Source organism: Patella vulgata, chromosome 8 (assembly GCF_932274485.2).
Source record: "Patella vulgata chromosome 8, xgPatVulg1.2, whole genome shotgun sequence".
Taxonomy (NCBI): domain Eukaryota; kingdom Metazoa; phylum Mollusca; class Gastropoda; family Patellidae; genus Patella; species Patella vulgata.
Genome location: NC_065886.2, coordinates 15,259,859 through 15,283,226, shown reverse-complemented (window position 1 = coordinate 15,283,226; position 23,368 = coordinate 15,259,859). Strand labels below are relative to the sequence as shown.

The following is a 23,368-nucleotide window of genomic DNA, read 5'->3' as shown; positions in this document are numbered from 1 at the left end:
AGCTCGGACCGGGGAGTAACATAGGCCAGGTGGCGTTAGTCTACCACTTCCGGTTTCGGAGATATGACCCCCGAGCGAAGCCGGCCTGTTCGGGGTTGGCGGCTACACTAGATCTGCCCCGAGTCTGAAATTTGGGGTATAGGGGTAGCTCGGACCGGGGAGTAACATAGGCCAAGTGGCGTTAGTCTACCACTTCCGGTTTCGGAGTTATGACCTCCGAGCGAAGTCTGTCTGTTCGGGGTTGGCGGCTACATCTGCCCCGAGTCTGAAATTTGGGGTATAGGGGTAGCTCGGACCGGGGAGTAACATAGGCCAGGTGGCGTTAGTCTACCACTTCCGGTTTTGGATTTATGGCCCCCGAGCGAAGCCGGTCTGTTCGGGGTTGGCGGCTACACTAGGTCTGCCCCGAGTCTGAAATTTGGGGTATCGGGGTAGCTCGGACCGGGGAGTAACATAGGCCAGGTGGCGTTAGTCTACCACTTCCGGTTTCGGAGTTATGACCCCCGAGCGAAGCCGGGTATCCTGCTAGTAAACATTATAAATTCCAAGAAAAAACTAAAACACTGACGAGGTGATTAATGAGTGTCTTGTTTATTACTGATAATGATTTTTGATAAATTAATGACCATTTATCCTTATTTGAATATAGTTAAATACAATCAGTATCGACAATCGCCTTCCTATGCCCCGTATTTTAGCCATAATTGAATGTATTCACCTATGCAAGGATGATGAAGCGTCGGTTATTGTGGGCATTCAAATCTAAATTGATAGTCTTGTTTTAAACGTTAATATATCATTTGATTTGAATAGAAAATAAAATATCAACCAATCCATAATAATTATAACAACCAAATAACTCCTATTACCTTTTATACATAATGCTTCCATAAAATGGACCGAATTCTTGCGTACATTCCGTTCTTTGAACATATTTTGTTAAAAAGGCAGTAAATAAGATCTACATTACAAACAAATAGATTTCCATCGACCCCTTTTATATTCAAATGATAAATCGACCGACCTATTTCGACAGGTTACGTATTGTAACAATGACGACCAGTCTTATTACTAATACACTAAGTACAAATTAATGTGTGAAGAGTTTCAATACAAGAAAAACCATGTCTTTCAACAAATTACTTTTCTAATATACGACAGACCAACCCGAGATCAGAGAATAACTAATACGATATTATAGCATTGATCCTAAAAGGCCATTCAAATTCAAATTCCATAAATACAAAGGGACAAATTGGTTCCCGAGTTTGCCATTGAACAGGTCGCAGAACCTGGTGTGAAAGAAGTATCAGTCATTATTATACTTTATTAAAACTCTAAGATTAGAACACTTTATATACGTTATTAAATCTTTAATATTAGAACACTTTATATACTTTATTAAAACTTTAATATTAGCATACTTTATATACGTTATTAAATCTTTAATATTAGAACACTTTATATACTTTATTAAATCTTTAATATTAGAACACTTTATATACTTTATTAAAACTTTAATATTAGCATACTTTATATACGTTATTAAATCTTTAATATTAGAACACTTTATATACTTTATTAAATATTTAATATTAGAACACTTTATATACGTTATTAAATCTTTAATATTAGAACACTTTATATACTTTATTACATCTTTAATATTAGAACACTTTATATACTTTATTAAATATTTAATATTAGAACACTTTATATACTTTATTAAAACTCTAATATTAGAACACTAAATATACTTTATCAAAACTCTAATATTTGAACACTTTATATACTTTATTAAAACTTTAATATTAGCATACTTTATATACTTTATTAAAATTCTAATATTAGAACACTTTATATACTTTATCAAAACTCTAATATTTGAACACTTTATATACTTTATTAAAACTTTAATATTAGCATACTTTATATACTTTATTAAAATTCTAATATTAGAACACTTTATATACTTTATTAAAACTCTAATATTTGAACACTTTATATACTTTATTAAAACTTTAATATTAGCATACTTTATATACTTTATTAAAATTCTAATATTAGAACACTTTATATACTTTATTAAAACTCTAATATTTGAACACTTTATATACGTTATTAAATCTTTAATATTAGAACACTTTATATACTTTATTAAATATTTAATATTAGAACACTTTATATACGTTATTAAATCTTTAATATTAGAACACTTTATATACTTTATTACATCTTTAATATTAGAACACTTTATATACTTTATTAAATATTTAATATTAGAACACTTTATATACTTTATTAAAACTCTAATATTAGAACACTAAATATACTTTATCAAAACTCTAATATTTGAACACTTTATATACTTTATTAAAACTTTAATATTAGCATACTTTATATACTTATTAAAATTCTAATATTAGAACACTTTATATACTTTATCAAAACTCTAATATTTGAACACTTTATATACTTTATTAAAACTTTAATATTAGCATACTTTATATACTTTATTAAAATTCTAATATTAGAACACTTTATATACTTTATTAAAACTCTAATATTTGAACACTTTATATACTTTATTAAAACTTTAATATTAGCATACTTTATATACTTTATCAAAATTCTAATATTAGAACACTTTATATACTTTATTAAAACTCTAATATTAGTATACTTTATATACTTTATTAAAACTCTAATATTAAAACATTTAAGTTATATATAAAAAATAGCTTTATTACACCTAGATGTTGTTGCACCACGTGGTATATCGACCACATCTATTATAACACATGCGTAAAATATAAAGAATAACTTTATACGCTAAGATGTTGGTTTTTTTACATACGCCAGAAAGCGTGAGCTACGCCACTAATATAACATGTGCGTAAAATATAAAGAATAACTTTATTACACCTAGATTTTGTTGTTGTTTTTATTGAAAAACCTGGATATTATTGTCAGTGTTACAGATAACATGGCTGCTTTATAATTTGATAGAATAGGCTTTTGTGTGGTGGACTATGAGACCTGGAAGCTACAGTGGATATAGGGATTTGACTTTAAGATCGGCTTTTGTTGAATATATGTATGTATGGAGAAGCTATTGTATATATTCGTAATAAAACCCACTCCAATATACAACTTATATACATGTATATCATTATTCTACAATATCGAACAATGTACATGATATATACTTCAATTGATTGTAACATCTATTTCCAAATCACACGTAAGGGAATAATCAAAGATGAAAGAGTGGGACCAGAAGTACACCCTACCCAAGACGACACACGCCACTATGCGCCATGTACTAGTAACGTGTTATCGAGGCTCTATTTATTAATTAAAATATTAAACATATATTATGCGAGAGCTAAATCTGCCTATTGCAGGTCTTTCTTTAGGCCTGAAATGTTTTCTAAATTAATAATTAGACATTAATTATCTCGGATATTAAATAAATTAGAACAGTTCAGCCATATTTTGATTTAAGCTAAAATAGAGGAGCGAGACTTGGCTTCGAACAACCAGTACGGTGGTTGAAATTATTGCACACGTCTTGTCAAACCTTCAAAGGCTAATATCTTCGCTCGTAATAGAGAAACTTGAATTAAATTTTCAAATTATTCATTTTACATTATCCATTTTCGAAATATTATAGTAAGAATGGCTAGCTCTTTATCAACATCTTACATAATGTATCTTTAAAGAACACTGAAAATATTAATCTTATACAAAATTTAGCTCCTGTTTCTCGTGTATCGATATTAACCTACACAGCAAATCCTGAGTCAATTGCAATAATATTTACAAACACTTCTATACCGTACTATAATGCATAATATAGCTCTTATAAATATTAGAAATGTTAACCAACCCTACCTAGAGCACGACACCCTTCATTAATTTAAGCAGCAGAAAATACATAGTAGAGGATAAAGGCCACCAATATTATATTTTAGATACATGTGATATCAGGTGCGTGCAAAGAGTAAGCAAACCCTGCTTTTTACATGAGTAATTATAACAGCCTGAACTTGGATTTCAGAAGCTGAAGATTTACATGGGAGATATTGGGCTATAGCAAATTTCCGTTATGTGGCAAAAGGCAGTGTGGTTTATTTTCACGCGTCACGTTTAAACCCAAAGAACTTTATTTGTTGAACAGGTTTAGTTTCGAGAACATTCATTTTGTTTTTTTATTGTATTATTCGTTGAGGCGTACTACAATAAATATTACTGTTCATTTCTAGTTAATCTGAATTTAATTTGCTTAAGAAACATTAACTTTAAAACCCCTGTACAGCATGTGTGTGGCAATGTAAAACAGAATACGGAGTAGGTTTCTTTATCTTTTGTATTAAACATGTTAGTGCATGATTGTTATAGTTATTGACTAATACCATTTAAATAATGGTAATCTGTTTGATTTGATCGTCATGGTGCAGTTAATATCTACTACTTATCCTAATTATTTGAATTGAAACATTCAGGTTAAGTGTGGAAAATAATAACCCATTATTACAGAACAATCTGGGGCTTGGATGGCCGAATAGTTAGCAAGTGCGGGCTGTATCATAAGGTCTGTCATTGAGTCAACTGGCGAGGCTTCGATTCCCCGGTTGTACGTGACACGGAGTAGGGTCGCCTGTCCAACCTCGTGGGTTTTCTCCGGGTCCTCCGGTTTCCTCCCACTACTAAAGACCCCTACGCACAAGAGAATTATTGAAATAAAATTGGACCATGTGTTAGTCCTGAAATCACCTAGTTTGTGTCGAGTGGACGGTAAAACCCATCTCTCTCTCTCTCTCTCTCTCTCTCTCTCTCTCTCTCTCTCTCTCTCTCTCGCCCCGTCTCTCTCTCTCTCTTTCTTACAGAACAATCTAGAATTGATCGATCCCAAACTTAATTATGGCAATCAAAATTGGTCATTACTTTATACTGATTTCGCCTGAACAATAAATCATTTGTATCCATGAACATCGAGGCCAAAATGGTACCAAATTTAAAATTACATTTCCCTTTCTATGCTTAAACGTCGAAATTGCTAGCTACAAACCAATTTTCACAACTTATATTTTGTAATATTTAAATGAGGAAAGACTCTATTGTCCGTCTGCCACTGTGCGACTTTCTCTGATTATTGTTATTTTTGCTTGAAATTCTCTTTTGTGCGGACGCGTGGTAGCTCTGAGAAAATAGAATATAGGGGGCGTGGTTTCAGCCCTCCTCCAGCGCCCCTAGTACAGCCGACCAAATACGTCTATGCCTACAGAGAGAGAGAGAGAAAGAGAGAGAGAGAGGGGGGGAATCGGAGAAACGTCCACTCGACCACTTGACACATACTATTTCCACCGGAGGACCGGGAGAAAACCCACGAGCCTGGACAGGCGACCCTACTCCTTGTCACGAACAACCGGGGAATCGAAACCACGCCAGTTGACTCAATGACAGACCTTATGATGCAGCGCGCACTTGCTAACTATTCGGCCATCCAAGCCCCCTCTATCCTACATGGCTGCTATTAATATATTGTAATAACTCGTAGCTAATATTATCATAATGGTGGTGTAATGGCATTATCCATATTGTCTAGAGGGAAATAAACACTAATAAGTAGTTACGACAGATTGCCTAATAGAGTTGCTCTTCGCCTGGGTCCTATTATTAAGCCACTATTGTATCCTAATTTTTCTGTCATTAGTGCGTGAAGGATTAGACCTTTCATTAATGTTATTTTTGCTTATTAACCCGGAGCGACTATTTATGTAGGTATTCAAAATATCCTGTATGAGTTTGTGTCAAATTCCCATGCCTGTGTAACTTCTGTCTAGCCTCGTTGGTTTTATTAATCGTCATATTAAGTGAACATTTCTGCCTGACAAATGCTACTTATTCGTCTCAGTTGCAGAAGAGTTTTAACTTAAACGTATAATACCACGTAAACCGCATTGGTAGCTGTTTAATTCCCTTGGTCTTCACATGATTTACGTAACGTGCTAGTACATTCATTGTCATCCATAGAACAGAATGTTTTGTCTTTGTGTGATGTTGTATTTGTGTTATAAAAACACTTATACACAGACATAAAGAATCCAATCTTTGTATTTGATGTGGGCCTACAGGCGTTGTCAATAGATACGAATCACAGGTAATGTTATTTTTGGTGTCAATTTCCCAGATATGTTTCTGTTCCTTTGGTTTGCATGTATTAAAACGGTCAGTGGGCATTTGCAGTGCGACAGATATTGAAAGCAGACGTCTAAATTCATATTCAAAGTAAATCCAATTAAACCTAATTGTATCTTTTTATAAGGAATTGTTTTGGTTCTTCCTCCCACATGAACCTTGTAAAACGCCTTCTCTAGTTCTGTCACCGTCTGAACAATGAGGTCCATGGTCTACATGACATAAAGATCCAATTATTCCCTTGCCATTTACAGGTATAGATTCCCATTGGCTAAAATCAGACTTGCCCATACCAGGTAAGAGGTCAGATCCACGATTGCTTGCTGTGTATGACCACGAGGTGACATGTTCGATCATACTTTTGGCCGATAACGAGTCCCGGGATTTCCCTAATTAGCCGGTTTCGTTCAGAAATGTAAGATGTTAAAGAAGCTGTTCAATGGTAGAATTAAGCGAAAAAAGGGAAAAGAAACGAAAACGTAATGAAATGAAATGGGGTTTAACGTCCTACTGTTCTGCTCCTAACCTGGGCTAATGAAGACGGGCATACGCCATACAGTGTGCTATGAGGGAAATTTTGCCCGGGCAGCGGCGCTACGGCCTACTCTTATATCGAATTCCAACTGCCAAGGGATCTTTTACGTGCACGCCAATGTGTACACGGGACCTCGTTTTTTGTCCCATCCGAACGACTAGACAGCTGTCCTTGTCAGGCCCTCCGTCCTGCATCACTGACAAGGGGAAACCACACCGGAAAATCGGGATGAACTTTCTCGGCCAATGCAGGGATCGAACACCCGACCTCCAGGCTAGCGAGCCAGCGTCTTACCCACTTAGCCACGTGATCCCCCAAAACGAAAACGAAGTCCAATTTAATCATAACACATTTAATTCTAATAAGGTGCACGAAATCATATATTATGCTCACCCTGAGTATGCGTGTAGTATTTGCAAATTGTGTACTAAGACTAATTGTGTCTACAAATGGGTTTTGACCGGCGAATGAAAAGAAACCAATATGGCTACCAATGGTTATTAAGAAGACTGAAGAAGAATATTGATTGGCTATTGAGTATATAAACGATATGTTTTATTGTCATGTAATATCGCCATCAATCATTTATAGACAATATAAACTTAATACACCTCGGACCGGAAGTACACATGAGTTAATAGGAACCAATTAAGAGAAATTAAATAACTAAACGGTATTGATTTTCACATTCATCAGTCATAGTTTCTATGTAAATGTTTATTTAACTAAGTTATTCACTCGAATATAAGATTATAACTTATCGTAGTTAAAGGCACGGTGGTATCTCAAGATACATGACTGTGCCGAAGAATACACCGGTCACAATTCTATGGAATATAATGACTGTTTATTACTGGGTGACATTTCTTGATTATGAGTATAAGAGAAGCCTCGTCGAAACGTTACTCAGTAATAAGTAGTAATTGTATTTCATAGAATTTTGACCCGTGTGACTTACCGTAGTTAAAGGTACGGTCGTAACTCAAGAGGCATGACTGTGCCTAAGAATACACCGGTCACAATTCTATGGAATATAATGACTGTTTATTACTGGGTGACGTTTCGGCTAGGCTTAACGAGTCTTAATCAACCGTAATTAAAGGCACAGTCGTATCACAAGAGTCATGACTGTGCCGAAGAATACACCGGTCACAATTCTATGGAATACAATGGCTGTTTATTACTGGATGACATTTCTTGATTACGTCACTCAGTAATAAGTAGTAATTGTATTCCATACAATTGTGACCTATGTATTTCAGTTCAGATATTGAATGCCATTGAAACAATCTGCGAGTAACAAACTTGTCAGTCATGATTAATTACCGGGATGGAAAATACGAATAACCTTTTTCCATCCTTTCAATCCCGGCCCTACACTAGACATGACACCTAACCACGACATGGTCGCTGACAAGTTTCTATGGAAGCATCTGTCTGCGATATCATCCTCAGTGGAAGCGGACTTTAACCCCATTAACGTAACAACTAACGCTACTTGAAGGGATCTTAGTGTTTTACCGGAAGTCGCGGATGGGGTCATCGGGTCAACTGGCACGGTTTTAATTCCATGCCTGTACGTGACAAGGAGTAGTGTCGCCTATCCACACAATTAACTAAGCATTACATTAGGGTTTTAGTTTAATGTTGGTTACGACGAAATCATGCTACAAAATGAAGGCGTATAAGACATAAAAAACAAAAACTGGTAAAGAATGTTTGCTTGGTATGTTTAATACACATTCCCTCGCGTGAAACTGAATTGCCCTGTCCAACCTCGTGGGATTTCTCCGGGTTCTCCGGTTTTCTCCCACAGCTAAAGACCCCTACGCACAATATTAATTTATTCTTTAAAGTTGCAATACTACATAGTATAATAAATGACGCGAATGCAAAATCAAGCCATACGATATGTTATTATATAAAATTAATTCCGGAAGTCGCGGATGGGGTCATCGGGTCAACTGGCACGGTTTTAATTCCATGCCTGTACGTGACAAGGAGTAGTGTCGCCTATCCACACAATTAACTAAGCATTACATTAGGGTTTTAGTTTAATGTTGGTTACGACGAAATCATGCTACAAAATGAAGGCGTATAAGACATAAAAAACAAAAACTGGTAAAGAATGTTTGCTTGGTATGTTTAATACACATTCCCTCGCGTGAAACTGAATTGCCCTGTCCAACCTCGTGGGATTTCTCCGGGTTCTCCGGTTTTCTCCCACAGCTAAAGACCCCTACGCACAATATTAATTTATTCTTTAAAGTTGCAATACTACATAGTATAATAAATGACGCGAATGCAAAATCAAGCCATACGATATGTTATTATATAAAATTAATTCAATTTCTTTTCTTTTTGTAAGTTATTATACGTCTTTAATGGAGACATAGCATAGTTTCATATAACAATACATTTTGCGTTGTCCTAGTGAATCTTGTAACACGACTCTTACGTTGTCCTTGTGTGTCCTGTCACACGACCCTTTAATGTAAACATCCCTTGCATTACTGGGTTAAGATTAATTGAATTATAGACGATACTTAGTAATTCAACATAAATAACAAACCTACCATTACAAACACAAAGATTTGTATGAAATATAGAATCAAATATATTTCCTTGATTGGATTACCTAATTTTAAGAAAAATGATATGCATGACTAAATATTTAAATAAATATCCTATAGGTCTCAACATTTTGAGAGAGGAACTGAAAATTGAAATGGGATTTAACGTCCTACTGTTCTGTTCCGACTGGGCTAATGAGGGTCAGGCATACGACACACAGTGTGCTATGAGAGAAATTTTGCCCAGACAGCGGCACTACATCGAATTCCACCTGCGAAGGGTTCGTACACAGCGATGTGTACATGAGACCTTCATTGTTCGTGCCATCCGAGCGACTATACGTTGTCCCTGGCGAGGCCCGCAGTCCCACACCACTGACAAGGATATTGAGGGAGGGAGGGGGGGGGGAGTAACATTGACTCAACACAAACTAAGTCATTTCGAGACTATAACAAATTAAAACATTTTTTTTATCATAGAGGACGGACCCATCAAATGATGACGCACAGACTCTACTAATAATAACCAGAATTGTCTACGATTAATACACAATGTCAAAAACACAAAACCATCAACAATCGATTAATCAAAAATATCAAAACCTACCTTTTACACAAATAATTTAAACGTTTCCCTGAAATATTCCAATTTACGTAGTAATTTTGTAATCCAGTACTGAAATGCCTCGTTCGTTTTGAATAAAAATACACTATGTAAAAAATGTGGCAATGATTGTCGCAGTGTTCTGTTCGATATGTCTTCAATAATAGCGCTTAGTAACGCGATAACAATAGAACCCTATACACTGTCTGTATAGTATAGCGGTTTTTCCATTCATCGATGGGTTATTTCGATACGAATGATCGCACCCTTGTCATATTACTAAGGAACGGTATTGAGTGTCACATTGACTGCCTTATAATAGATCAGTCGATCCTCTTATTATGATGGGTCACAACACAGTCCACAGCACGCGATATGAGCCGTCTTATTTCAGTCCGGTTAATCATATATAAAGCGCTCATTCACGTGACTGGATATATCTTGCTACATATGCTGCAAGGCAGGCAGCATTGTGTTCGGAACCAGACTCTTCAGCGCTTACCTGTGAAATTCAGCCCCATTGGCTTATTCCTTATCAGTTCCTAAGGTGCTCTCTGCTGATTTCGCTAAAATACATATCCTCGAGCTAGCTACATTATTAAACGTCTATAGTCCCAAAATGGAGCATATCGGTAATTCGGGGGTTTGCCGTGCTTCACGTTTTTTTTTTTGTTTTTTTTTTGTTTTGTGTATTTAAGAAAAAAATCGCCAGAAAAAAAGATCGATAGTGTCAATCTGTGTGCAATAAAGGGAAATAACTCCCTTTCACATCGCCAAAGAAATGGTGACAGTTAGCCGCAGATCTCCATAGATTTGTCAATTGGTTTTAATGTTCGTCTCTAGTAAGTAAGTAAGTAAGTAATCTTTATTTAACGTCGGTACATATATACATAATAACAAAATAACACGAGCTCTAAGGAGCTCTTAAACCGACAAACATAAAACAGTATATACAGACATAAACATAATAGCAAGCACCATGCATAGGTAGATAAGACACATATAAGCCCATAACATGAAATAATAAGCAGTACTACAATATATTAAGCATTACAATATGCATATATGTAGGTAAAGCCAAGAGAAAAGTAAAACATATCAGCTGTGAGGCAGCACGGGATGGATACGGCAGGCGCCACATTTGCATTTTTGACCCCCACACCAGCTATTTATATAACTTTTGAACAGGTCAACTGGTCTCTTACCTGTTCGCAGATTCCTCTGCATTGTGATGAAATAATAGTAGTGAGGACCGAGCTCTTGCTATTGTAGGTGGGCGAGCCGTGAGACGTATAATCAATCGTGTTTCATATATTCCGGTAATAATCGAGGAGTTCGAAATAGACTTGGACCCCATGCAGATGGATGCACTGCCGTTGATGGTGAACGGAAGGTTATTTCCTATTTAAGAATGGACACTAGAGGAGTAATGATCGCTATTTCCAACGAAAGTACAGTATGCAGAAAATTAAATAATTCTATGAACAATATTTTTCTACGTGTCCAGAAATTAGGTCGCCGCGCTTAAAACAAAATAAGACTTCCGACGCTATTTGTCATTGACTATATACGCAGTCGTATAATTTTATCCTGGCTACTTCGGAAAACCTCATAACCTACAATCAAATAAGCAGTGTTCGATATTGATTCCTCTATTCCATAGTGTGTCCATAAAATGACGATAAGAACAAAACTACTCAGAACCACATTTATATCAGAGACCAGAAGTCCCAGTCACTCAATGTCTTACCAGTAACCCCTTATTCATACAATTCTCTCTTTGTCCCCTTTTGAATGCCTTTTTTGTTGCTCTGGAATTGGTGCAGGGCCTAAGATTCCTTGACAGGTCGTAGAAAAAAATCGAGATTGTCATCACACTCCTATGTTTTTATTAGATGAAAATTGGGCTCTTAATGGTTATACAGATTAAGATCATCGACATGTTCAAATAATATCTATTAGGCCAAGAAATGACATGGCTTTCATATTGCAGTCAAAGAGGATTACTAGTCTGAGACCTTATTATTAAGGTGCTTAAAAGAGAATAGCTTCCCTTTGCACGCCTACAAACGACTAGACTTAGAATGTAGACATATCTACACCACATCACCCCAAATCAAATACAATGAGTTACATCGACTTTAATTTATTAAAAATGATAATCAAAGCTTTGTATACATAGCCTGGTGATGAACATATTTACAAAACCTAATCGTAATCGACATTTGTACGATTCAACACCTTTAGTGATACATATAAATGAAATGAAATGAAATGGGGTTTAACGTCCTACTGTTCTGCACCGACTGGGATAATGAAGACGGACTTACACCATACAGTGTGCTATGAGGGAAATTGTGCCCGCACAGCTGCACTACGGCCTACTCTTATGTCGAATTACAACTGTCAAGGGATCTATAACGTGTACGCCAATGTGTACACGGGACCTCGGTTTCCGTCCCATCCGAACAACAAAACAGCTGTCCTTGTCAGTCCCTCCGTCCTGCATCACTGACAAGGGCGAATCACGCCGGAAAAGTGATACATAGAAATCAAGTTTATAGAAAGGATATCAAAAGAAATCAAACAAAAAGAATACAGCGAATCCACCGGAAAGCTAGCGGATAAACTTTATTGATAATAGTGAGCAATATTTGACATTTCTGAAGAAGGCTGTATAAGTTTAAACAACAAAAAACAAAATATATTAATAATTATTATCACATTAGTTCACTATGGTAAAATAATTGTAAAAAATTAATAATTGACAATTAAAATAAAAGTTAATATATCATGAAACAAATAATATTTAAAACTATATTATAAAAAAAACCCAGGTTGGATTTTAAAATACTATTTGAGACTAAACTCATCAACATTGTCCTAAAGCCATCACATTAGATCGGAAACCCCAACATGCCAGAACTAAGGTTAAATTTAAAATAATTGTATTTAAACAATAAAAATTATTTAAATCGGGTAATTTCAAAGTTTGAATTGGTTTCTCTTTCATACAAGATAAGCTAACAAGATAATAGCAAACATCTTTACATTGGAACACTGCATGCATGTGTTTGACTTTTGAACTAGCTCACTGTGCATTATGTAAGAGCTAAATCTGTCTAGTGCAGGGTTTTTTTTCTGTCTGACTTCAAATCTTGCATAAATGATAATTTAGGTATTCATTAACATGGCAAGCCTGTAATCAACTCACTAGACTATTGGAGCGGAGATATTAGAAATTTAATGATCAGTTGGATAATCGAAACTCGGTTGTCAAGTTCAGTTGCTACGATAATAAATGATACTCGCTTCATCTTCAACTAGTTATAACTTCGTCCAGAATAAAGTAGGTTGAATGATATTTTCAATATATTCATTTTTCATTATCTGTTTATGAACTATTAAAACAAGAGAGGTAAGCTCTTTATCTAAATCTTACATAATGCATCTTTAACATTTCCAACTTTCCGCCTTTGATATTGTCATATACAAAAAAATAATAAAATCGGGAAATAACGTATTTCCCACTTATTCAGATTCAGAACTATCATCAGTATCGTACTGAACATTTGTAAAATCTATCTCACCATACTCCACACTCTCTCTTTTACTGTGTATTATAGCACTAGCTTCACTCAATGACAAATCGGAGTAAATCAGTTCCTCTACATTCTGTAAGGTAGAATAAATATGTCCATAACATTCTACCGACGAAATAGTCTAGAAATAAATTGATTGGGCGATAGAATCAATGGTGTTTTTTCGAAAATAAATGCCGTACTGTTTTAGATATTTTGATCTAAAGCAAGTGTAAATCATTAATTTATAGCCAGGATAGCGTTACTTATTTTCGAACACTCACTATAATCTTTGCCCAATTAAACATAGAGGCTATCGATATGGGTATAGCAATATACATCTATTTTGGTAGCACACCCTTTAAAATCTACATTACCGGAAAACATATAACGCCATTCCGGAAAATACGGTGTACTCAGTTGGCGGAAATCGAACACACTTCTCGTATTTGTATAGAAAGTTTAAAGATGGTGGGTTATCATTCTAAATACTATATGTATTAATAGCATAAGATGCTATACACTATAATAAGCATATTACTAGCAATGGGAGGCCGCGGTGGCCCAGTGAGTAAAACGTCGGCTGGCTCGTTGACCAGGAGGTCTCGGGTTCGTTCCGCATCTTGGACGAGAAAGTTCTTCGGTAATTTCCGGCGTGGTTCCACCCTGTCAGTGGTGCAGGGCGCGGGCCTGGCAAAGAACAGTGTCTAGTCGTTCGGGTGGGGCGACAAACCTAGGTCCCGTGTACACACTGGCGCGCACGTAAAATAACCCCTGACAGATGGAATTCGAAATAAAAATAGACCGTAGTGCCAGTGTCCGGCGAATATGCCCCTCATTGGAAACTAGATAGTGTATGCCCGTTTACATTAGCCCAGTCTGTGCAAACAAGTTGGACTTTAAACCCCATTTCATTTCATTTCATTACTAGCAAAGAAATGATCGATAGAACACCCCTGATATCAATCCTAACAATTAGAATATTAGTTTTAAAAAGAACCAACCAAATGACGCCGTGCTGATTCAGGAAGATAATTGATCTGTTTTTTGTAGGTAATATAAATACCATTTCGGTCGTCAGTTTTTGTGTTTAACGGCTCGGTGTTCTTTTTCTTTCTTGACTCTGAAATAAGAATACTTGACTCTGAAATACGAATACTCAACCCTGATACTCTGAAATACGAATACTTGACTCTGAGACTCTGATATAAGAATACGTGACTCTGCAATAAGAATACCTGAATCTAGAATAAGAATACTTGATTCAGAAATAAAAATACTTAACGGTGAAATCAGAAAGCTTAACCCTGTAAAGAAAACTTGACTCTGAAACAATAATATTATATGACATCAGATTACATATCACGGGACAGTCCCAGATATATATATTTTAGTTAATAAACTACGGGCACCTAAAGGGGTTAAAACTCTATTTTGCCTGTTGATGTAACCGGAAGTTGTATTCCAATTGCTAGGGAAGTGATCGAACATAGCTTTCGGACCCGCCAAATGAGTGAAATCAAAATGGCGGGTGACATAAATTCTAGATATTTTCTAGTATATTCACATAATCTTTTGTTAATGATCTGACCAATGGTTTCACTTAAACAACTTACTATATTTCTTGTAGAAGACGATAGATATGATCACTATTATGACTGTCAACATCATAATCACCACACCTGGTATAATACCACTGTTACCATCACCAGAGCCTGTTTGCTTACTACCACCCTTACCATCACCAGAACCTGTTTGCATACTACCACCCTTACCATCACCAGAACCTGTTTGCATACTACCACCCTTACCATCACCAGAACCTGTTTGCTTACTACCACCCTTACCATCACCAGAACCTGTTTGCATACTACCACCCTTACCATCACCAGAACCTGTTTGCTTACTACCACTGTTACCATCACCAGGAACTATTGGCTTATTACCATTGCTACCACCAACAGGCCTTACTGGCATACTCCCGCTCTTACTATCACCAGATCTTGTTTGATTTCTACCAGTGTTACCATCACTAGGTCTTGTTGTCTTACTATCATTTTTATTCTTCACAGGTGACTTTGACGTTGCTGAAAGAGAAAATATAACCGAAAACCGAAAGACTCTAAAACAAATCTAATGGAAACACGTTAAATATGATTACCATCAACAGCATCAATATTATATATTCGTAAAAGAAATCCAATTCAACAAGGGGATCGATGGCACTGGATATGAAATTGAAATCATACGTCAAACTTGATGTAAGACTTTTATATATGAAGTGCATTTCAAAACGTTAAATGAAAGTTAAAATCTGTCACCAGTATTTAGTCCTCTAGACGATGGTTTATGGTTGTATAGGTGTTTACACTTTATATCATTAGGTTTGTTTTTGACAGGGATTAGGTCGGGCTGCACAATCTCGTGGGGTTTGTCCTGGTACCCCCACCCCCTCCATCTCGCGCTATAGCAATTCATTGATATAAAAATTTGACTCACGTGAAGGCTCCGAAGACTTGGTGACAGTTTGAGTGTTGTTATCTTAATACAGAAAAGAAAAACTTTAAAGCCAAACTGTTTAATAAGTATACATCTATATTAACTCACAAAGGTCCGTTATTCTTTATTTCGTGCATTCGACCAGGAAACGGAATAACAATTGGTGATAACACATGATTCACAACATAAAGTTAAAATATCCAGATTGGAAAGTTGATCGGGGCCTTTTATAAGGGAATTATAAAAATTAATATAGAGTTAAATATAAATCAAAACAGAATAAATTTGAAGTTTACATTTACTTCAGTTGATTTGACGGTACACTCTTTATGCCTCTGTAGTTACTTTAAATATACATGTATTTGATTTGTATCAACCAGGGGAGCCACTGTGGCCTAGTGGTTAAGACGCTTCCTCACTAACCAAACCAGTGGGTCTCGAACTTGATTTGAAATAACGAATCAATGAGTGCTGTTCAATAATTAGATGATAATAACGACAAATATTAATTGGATTTTCGTCACAATGTCTCTTTAAATAGCAGTGATAGCAATATCAAATAAGTTGTTGGTAATACGGCATAAAGTGAGTGGGTATGACTGCGGGCTCGCTAGTCTGGAGGTCTCAGGTTTGCTTCTATTGTTGGCCGAGATAGGTCCTCGGGATTTTCCGCCGTGGTTTCTCCTTGTTAGTGGCACAGACGGAGGGCAGCTGTCAAGTCGTTCGGATAGGTCGTGAAAGAACCATTGACAGTTGGAATTCGATATAGCACAAATATCCCTTATAGCACATTGCCTAGCGTTTGTCAGTCTTCATTTACTCAGTTGGTACAGAAAAGTAGCACGTTAAATCCCATTTCATTTCATTTCTATTGACTTGTTCGTTGTAAGTGACTGCGATGCCTGAAGGGTTATTTGGCTTTAAAAATTCTAGTTTAAACTTTGTAGTGAAATGAAATGGGGTTTAACGTCCTACTGTTCTGCTCCTAACTTTGTAGTAAAATACATAAAGAGCCTTTATCACTTTCACCAGGAGAATGATTGTAATTCAGTTTTTTTTATCATATTCAATATGTATTGTTTAATGGTCGAGAGCGAGACATTAAGTAATATATTGTAACAACATGAGGGCCGTGAGGCCCGAATGTTTTTACAATATATTACGCAATGTCTTAAGCTCGAGACCATTAAACAACTTAAAATACAGACACTTGCACGTGCTTTGCAATGAAATACGTCACTCGAGTTCAATATTTTACCAAGTTACGCTTGGCACATTGCCCGTACGATTATTTGAAATAATGGTACTCCAACATCAAAGGATGACGTCACATCTGTATTTTAAACACTCATATAGTTCTAGTCTCATGTATAAGAGAGAAATAGATGCCCTTTCTTCAAATAATAGTTCAAATATAGAAAATGAAAAAAATGAATATGTTGAACATTAATTTATTCAGAACGAAGGTATGAATGACATTTTTTTTTATCGGGTTTCAGAAAGCGGACGTAATTATATTTTAACTAAATTTGTATTACTTTTAATCCAAATAAAAATTTTATATAGAAGAATAGAAAGCTGTGTATGGTTCTACTGGCGTCACAAATTTTCGGAAAATTTTGACTTGGACAGCAATATTAGTGTTTAACGAAGATATGGCGGATATTGTCTATTCCACATAATGTCTATGCTAACCGGTTGATTGTAGGCTTGTCATGTAAATACGTGTCTCAATAAGAATTTAAATAACAATTAAAGACAGAAAACTCCCCATTATGGGCAGATATAGCTTTCCTATAACACATCCTTAAACATCGAAAATCAAATCACTAGCCTTCTTAGTACAACATGTTTCACGAGCGTAGTCATTGGCGTATAGACTAAGTACAAAGACATTATCTCTAGCAATGTAGAAATCTTGAACAATTCTAAAGGAATTGAAATGAGTTTTAACGTCCCAATTTTCTGCACTGACACACCGAAAGTTTTCCCGAATAGTAGCGCTACGACCTACTCTTATTTCGAATTACAGCTGTCGAGGGTCCTTTTACATTCAAGCTAATGTGTACACGGTACCTCGGTTTTTCGTCCCATCCGAACGACTAGACACTGTCCTTGCCAGTTTTGCACCATTGCCAAGGGGGTAATCTCGAGGATTTTTTTCGGCCGACACTGGAAGCAAAATCGAAACCTCCTGGTTAGCAAGCTAGTGTGTTACTCACTGAGCCACCTCGGTTCTAGAGCAATTCTAAAGTCGTTATGATAAAATATAATCCATCAACATATATATCCATGTAAGTTTTATTACGTATATAGTATTGATGTATTACCTATTGTCAGGTTGGTGCAGCATCTTACTGTACTTTTTTGCTCTAGACAATATGGTCCAAGATCATTTGTACCCACATTCCTTATCGTAAAACTAAATCTGTCATTGTTGTTTTCTGCGATCTGAAATCTTGTATTGTTGAGTTTGTCAAAGCTTCCATTCGCTCCAGTAACTAATATACTCTTTCCATGTTTAATTTGAATCAAATTATCAGTGGCATCTAAGTCAAATGTTATTTTGACTTCACCTGCAACTTTCACCTCTAATACTGTATTATTACAACAAAGCACTGAAAAGAGAATAAAGAAATAAAATACCCTAAAAGAAAAACAAAACAGAGAAAATATCTAGATGTAGAATTAATATCCATTATGTAGGAAATAAATCTGTCTTTTGCAGGTCTATTTTGGGCTTCCCATGTTATACTATTATACTAGTGTCTAAAATAATCTGTGACTAGCTAGTTAGAGGTTAGTAGTTGACTAAGTTTGACATTGTCAAAAGTTCGATTAGTTAATATTTGACTCGAATTTGGCTTATTCAAGGATGAAAAAATGAATTTCAAACTTTGATTAAAAATCAAACATTAATCAATGATTAAATATAGTCGTTCCGCATGACTGTATTTTATTGTCTTATATCTCTTTGTCGGGGTAATTAAAATTTTGACAAAGCGCCGTAATGCCGACAGAGAAGAACTACAACTTACATTGACCGAAGGGGGAGAACTATAGCTCGCACTGCATAAATCATCATTAAACTCCACAGACACGACTAACAAGAGAAAAATTCTGGATTGACAAATTGAAAAGACCACCCCCCCCCTCCCCTCCCCGGTTTGAATAGTCATACGGCTAGCGCCATAACCCCCTTTGTAGTCTCATTTAGCGTAACAGCAGCAAGTGCGACCAAAATCATCAGAAAACACTATACTGATCCCCAGGAAAATCACCCCAAAATCTTCACACATAAACTTATATTTGTATATTCTAAAAGTAAAAGCCTGAACGACATCTCGGTGCATAGTAAATTGGACCAAATAAGACCAATCCTCGCCTTAACCCAATATAAACAATATATCAAACCCTAGCCCTAACCCTTAGTAAATAAAATCAACTTGTTATAAGAATCCCTAGCCCTAACCCGGTGATAGTGAAACAAACATATTTTTTTTAGAAAATCCAATTCTTAGTAGAAAACACACTAATATGGCTCTTACCCGGGAGCCTCAAATTTATTCCTTTTTTCAGAAACAAAAATACCAGAATACCACAAGCACCATCAGCGACACCAGCACCAAAAACAGTGGGAAATACTTTGTATATAAAATTCAATGTATTTTATGTATTTTTATAAAACCAGAAAATATCACGAACTGAATTTTCATTAGGTCATTGCTTATGTGGAGGCTCAATCTCTCCCCCAAATTCTTAAACCTAACCCTGGACCTAGCCCCAATGCTTACCCTAACCCTACAATCTCGCCAACACTCACGTGCCCTAACCTTATTTACATCTCAGCGACCTTGGCAAAAATTGAGCTGGCCTTAACAAATAGATTTAGCCTATGCCATGTAACTCACAGATTTTTTAAAAATTCAATTGCATGAGCATTCAAGGGCGTATAACTCTAATCTTTGGGACTTTGAAATAGACGAAAGTGGGTCTAAAAGTAGATATTAATATAATATGAATCAATCAAAGTGGTTTATATTCAATGTTTAAAATAGTATTGTAATTTCTTTTAAAAACTGAATGTAAATCATTTTATATACACTCATAATTACATCAATTGTGTTTAGATCAATTTACGTCTATTTTAGAGTTCCAAATAATAGAGATATACATTCCACTGTGGATTTACCAATTATACTGCACATACATCCATAGAGGAAACAAAGAGTTGGGTGGACAAAATAAATAAATGAAACTTTATTATAGGTAGAGGTAATATAACACTAATATAATATCATAGAGTGCCCGAAATTCAACATCGATTCGATCTGATATCTTGTATAACCTAAAGGAACAATTTATAAACTTAAAGGTTTTTATTTTTACTAAATTACCCAGCTTGGAGCAAAGATCTGAAATGAAATGAAATGAAATGAAATGGAGTTTAACGTCCTACTGTTATGCTCCTAACCTGGGCTAATGAAGACGGGCATACGCCATACAGTGTGCTATGAGGGAAATTTTGCCCGGACAGCGGCACTACGGCCTACTCTTATATCGAATTCCAACTGCCAAGGGATCTTTTACGTGCACGCCAATGTGTACACGGGACCTCGGTTTTTCGTCCCATCCGAACGACTAGACAGCTTTCCTTGTCAGCCCCTCCGTCCTGCATCACTGACAAGGGAGAACCACGCCGGAAAATCTGAATGAACTTTCTCGGCCAATGCAGCGTCTTACCCACTTAGCCACGTGATCCCCGAGCAAAGATCTAAGAAGATCGTCAGTATTTTACTAACTATACCACCAATGAAGTACGGAGCTCAGTTGGTAAGGTGTCCATTCGCTAACTCGCTAACCAGGGAGCCCCAAGTACGATCCCGGTGTGAGTTTCAAATGGATTTTCCGGCGTGGTCCACGCCCCCCCCCCTCCTCCACCGTTATCAGTGGTGCAGGGTAGAGGAGCTGGCAAAGACCAGGGACAAAAAAGAACCGAAGCCATGTGTACACATTGGTGTTCACGTAAAACATTCCTTGGCAGTTGGAATTCGATAAAAGAGTTGACCGTAGCACCGCTGTCCGGGCAGAACAGTAGTGCGTTAAACCCCACTTCATTTCCAATGAAGTACAGATTCAATAAGCTCTTGTATTATTTTTACAGAATATATTTATAGTTACCGACCTGAGTTAGGATAGAAACCAATGATAGAAAACAGTACGAAGACGACAAACATGTCCTTCATGGTGGCTATATAAAATATATTATGATATCATTATTGTTCACTGTGTTTACTTATTGTATTTCTTTGTTTTATCATTTCCTCTCTTTATTGTTAACTACAAAACAACCACTCTTTTGATCTTAGAAATAAGAAACACCGTCCATTTTAATTTGTCCTTTGGGTACTGCCTAGGTTCGAACAGCGTTTAAACGTAACCACAGTGATTACGAATAATAATTACCTCTTAAATACCGTATTTATGACTACTATCCTTAACCCATTATTTATGATATAGGATTACCCCAAATTCTTAAACCTAACCCTACGTTAGCCCTAACTGCGCTCTCATATCATTTGCTACATCTGCTAAATTAAGTTAGAATATAATAAACCACTTCAGATGCCCGGGTTTGTTTTTCGAACACCCATAATAACTAAATATGTAAAATAAATAGCACCATTAATTATTTTGTAAACTCTCGTAAACCGTCTAGCTAACAAATACCATGTCTCTTTTATAATACCTGTATAAATAGATAAACGTTAATGGCAAAATTGAATGGAGAAACAATCCCCAGATAAAATCTTATTATTACAATTTTTATACTGTTCGTTGGGCTATATTGTTCATATTTTCGAACAGGCCAGAACTGGCATCTTATAAATGTTTTTTTAATTTCTTAATGTGGATAATGTCGGTCTAAAGTTATTATGTTTTGTTACGTTAAATATAACCCATATCTGCCATTCTCCGAAATTAAAGTAAAGACATCATTTTGTTTAAACATACATTGTTTTATGTGAGTCATTAATGCATATCTGGTATTGTTATTCATACGAATCATGTATTGTTATTTGTACGAATCATATATTGTTTTATTCATTTATATTAAAAGTTCTTTATCTTTTAGATTTATGAACATATTTTGGAGACGAGTACATGTATTTACGCTAAATGTCTGTACATACCCATTACGACACTATCTTACGGTTCCATCCAGACATAACTTTTTAAGCGCATGACATACATCTTTGGTACTACAAAATTACAGTTTACATTATCTACCTAGACATTTAGATATACTCGACTTCAGATTTCATACTAAAGATTTTACAAGACATTGGTCCCTTCAATTCTACGAGTAGCTGTGTGTCTAATTAAGACATGATAAACTATTTGCTAACAAATTAAAATATTATAAGTTAGTGTGTTAACGTATTACGTGGTTTCCCCTTGTCAGTGGTGCAGGACGGAGGGCATGACAAGTACATCTGTCTGGTAGTTCGGATGGGACGAAAACCCGAGGACCCGTGTACACATTGACGTGCACATAAAAGATCCCTTGGCAGTTGGAATTCGATATAAGAGTAGGCCATACGGCCGCTGTCCGGGCAAACTTTCCCTCACAGCTTATGTCCGTCTGCATTAGCCCAGTCGGAGCAGAACAGTAACCCCATTTCATTTCTGTCATTATACAATATTCAGACTTACTTGTAAATAGGCCAATCTATTCTAAACCACATTAAAACAAACGATTTAAATCATATTATAATTAGAATAATGGAAATTATGCGTATTTTATACATTTGTGGGGTTAAATGCTATCTTTGGGGTAGTAAAGGGAGTTCTATGGCTATAAATACGCCATTTTCTGCCAGTTTAATCGATGAATTCAGGCTAAAAGAACGCATTTGATAAAGATAATCCGAAAATACAAATGAACTATATTTGAATACAGGATTTGCACGACTGAAAGTGGACTACCTTCGGTGAGGAGGTTTGGTAATGGGGTTCAGAAAGTTGAGATTAATCTTGGCTGGCTACGCTTATCAACTTTCCTCGATAACCACACCTTCTGGCCATTTCAGGGTTCAACAAGAAAGTCGAAGCGCAGTTATTTCCACAACCTAGGCATCTGGTAAAGTCGACAGTTGTTGCGTTCATCACGTGCATTTTGCATACCGGTAGTCCATTGGCCAATCACGCTATTTTACCGAGATTTCGTCTAATAGTTTGGATGCAGCTATGGCGGGTGTGGCGCCAGGCCGGGTAATCTTACTCTTTCGGACACCTGTTACCACCGTTTGTCGTGTATTTTATACATGGTGAACAGTCCATTTGCTGATTACACTATATTGCCTATACC

At 36.0% G+C, this 23,368-nt stretch overlaps 2 protein-coding genes across 2 annotated transcripts in view; both read right to left on the bottom strand.

Moving 5' to 3' along the window:
* Positions 1-10,078, bottom strand: part of LOC126830694 (hemicentin-1) — a 44,122-nt gene extending 34,044 nt beyond the window's left edge. Inside the window, exon 1 of the mRNA XM_050561105.2 lies at positions 9,920-10,078. The gene's annotated coding sequence lies outside the window, so the exon portion shown is untranslated. The remainder of the gene's footprint in view (positions 1-9,919) is intronic.
* A 2,434-nt stretch (positions 10,079-12,512) lies between these two features.
* On the bottom strand, positions 12,513-21,242 carry LOC126830701 (uncharacterized). The gene is made up of 5 exons (XM_056102872.1): positions 21,182-21,242; positions 18,327-18,614; positions 15,997-16,038; positions 15,114-15,584; positions 12,513-13,591 (listed from the first exon to the last, which is right to left on the bottom strand). Exons 1-5 carry the CDS (start codon positions 21,240-21,242, stop codon positions 13,551-13,553), a joined length of 903 nt encoding a protein of 300 aa, XP_055958847.1. The 3' UTR covers positions 12,513-13,550.
* Positions 21,243-23,368: the final 2,126 nt, after the last annotated feature.

Coding starts and splice junctions, on each gene's coding strand:
- LOC126830701 (XM_056102872.1), bottom strand. CDS start 21,242: ATGAAGGACATGTTTGTCGTCTTCGTACTGTTTTCTATCATTGGTTTC. Junction 18,615..21,181: donor TGGTTTCTATCCTAACTCAG/GTCGGTAACTAT, acceptor TTCTCTTTTCAG/TGCTTTGTTGTAATAATACA. Junction 16,039..18,326: donor CTGCACCAACCTGACAATAG/GTAATACATCAA, acceptor TTCTGTATTAAG/ATAACAACACTCAAACTGTC.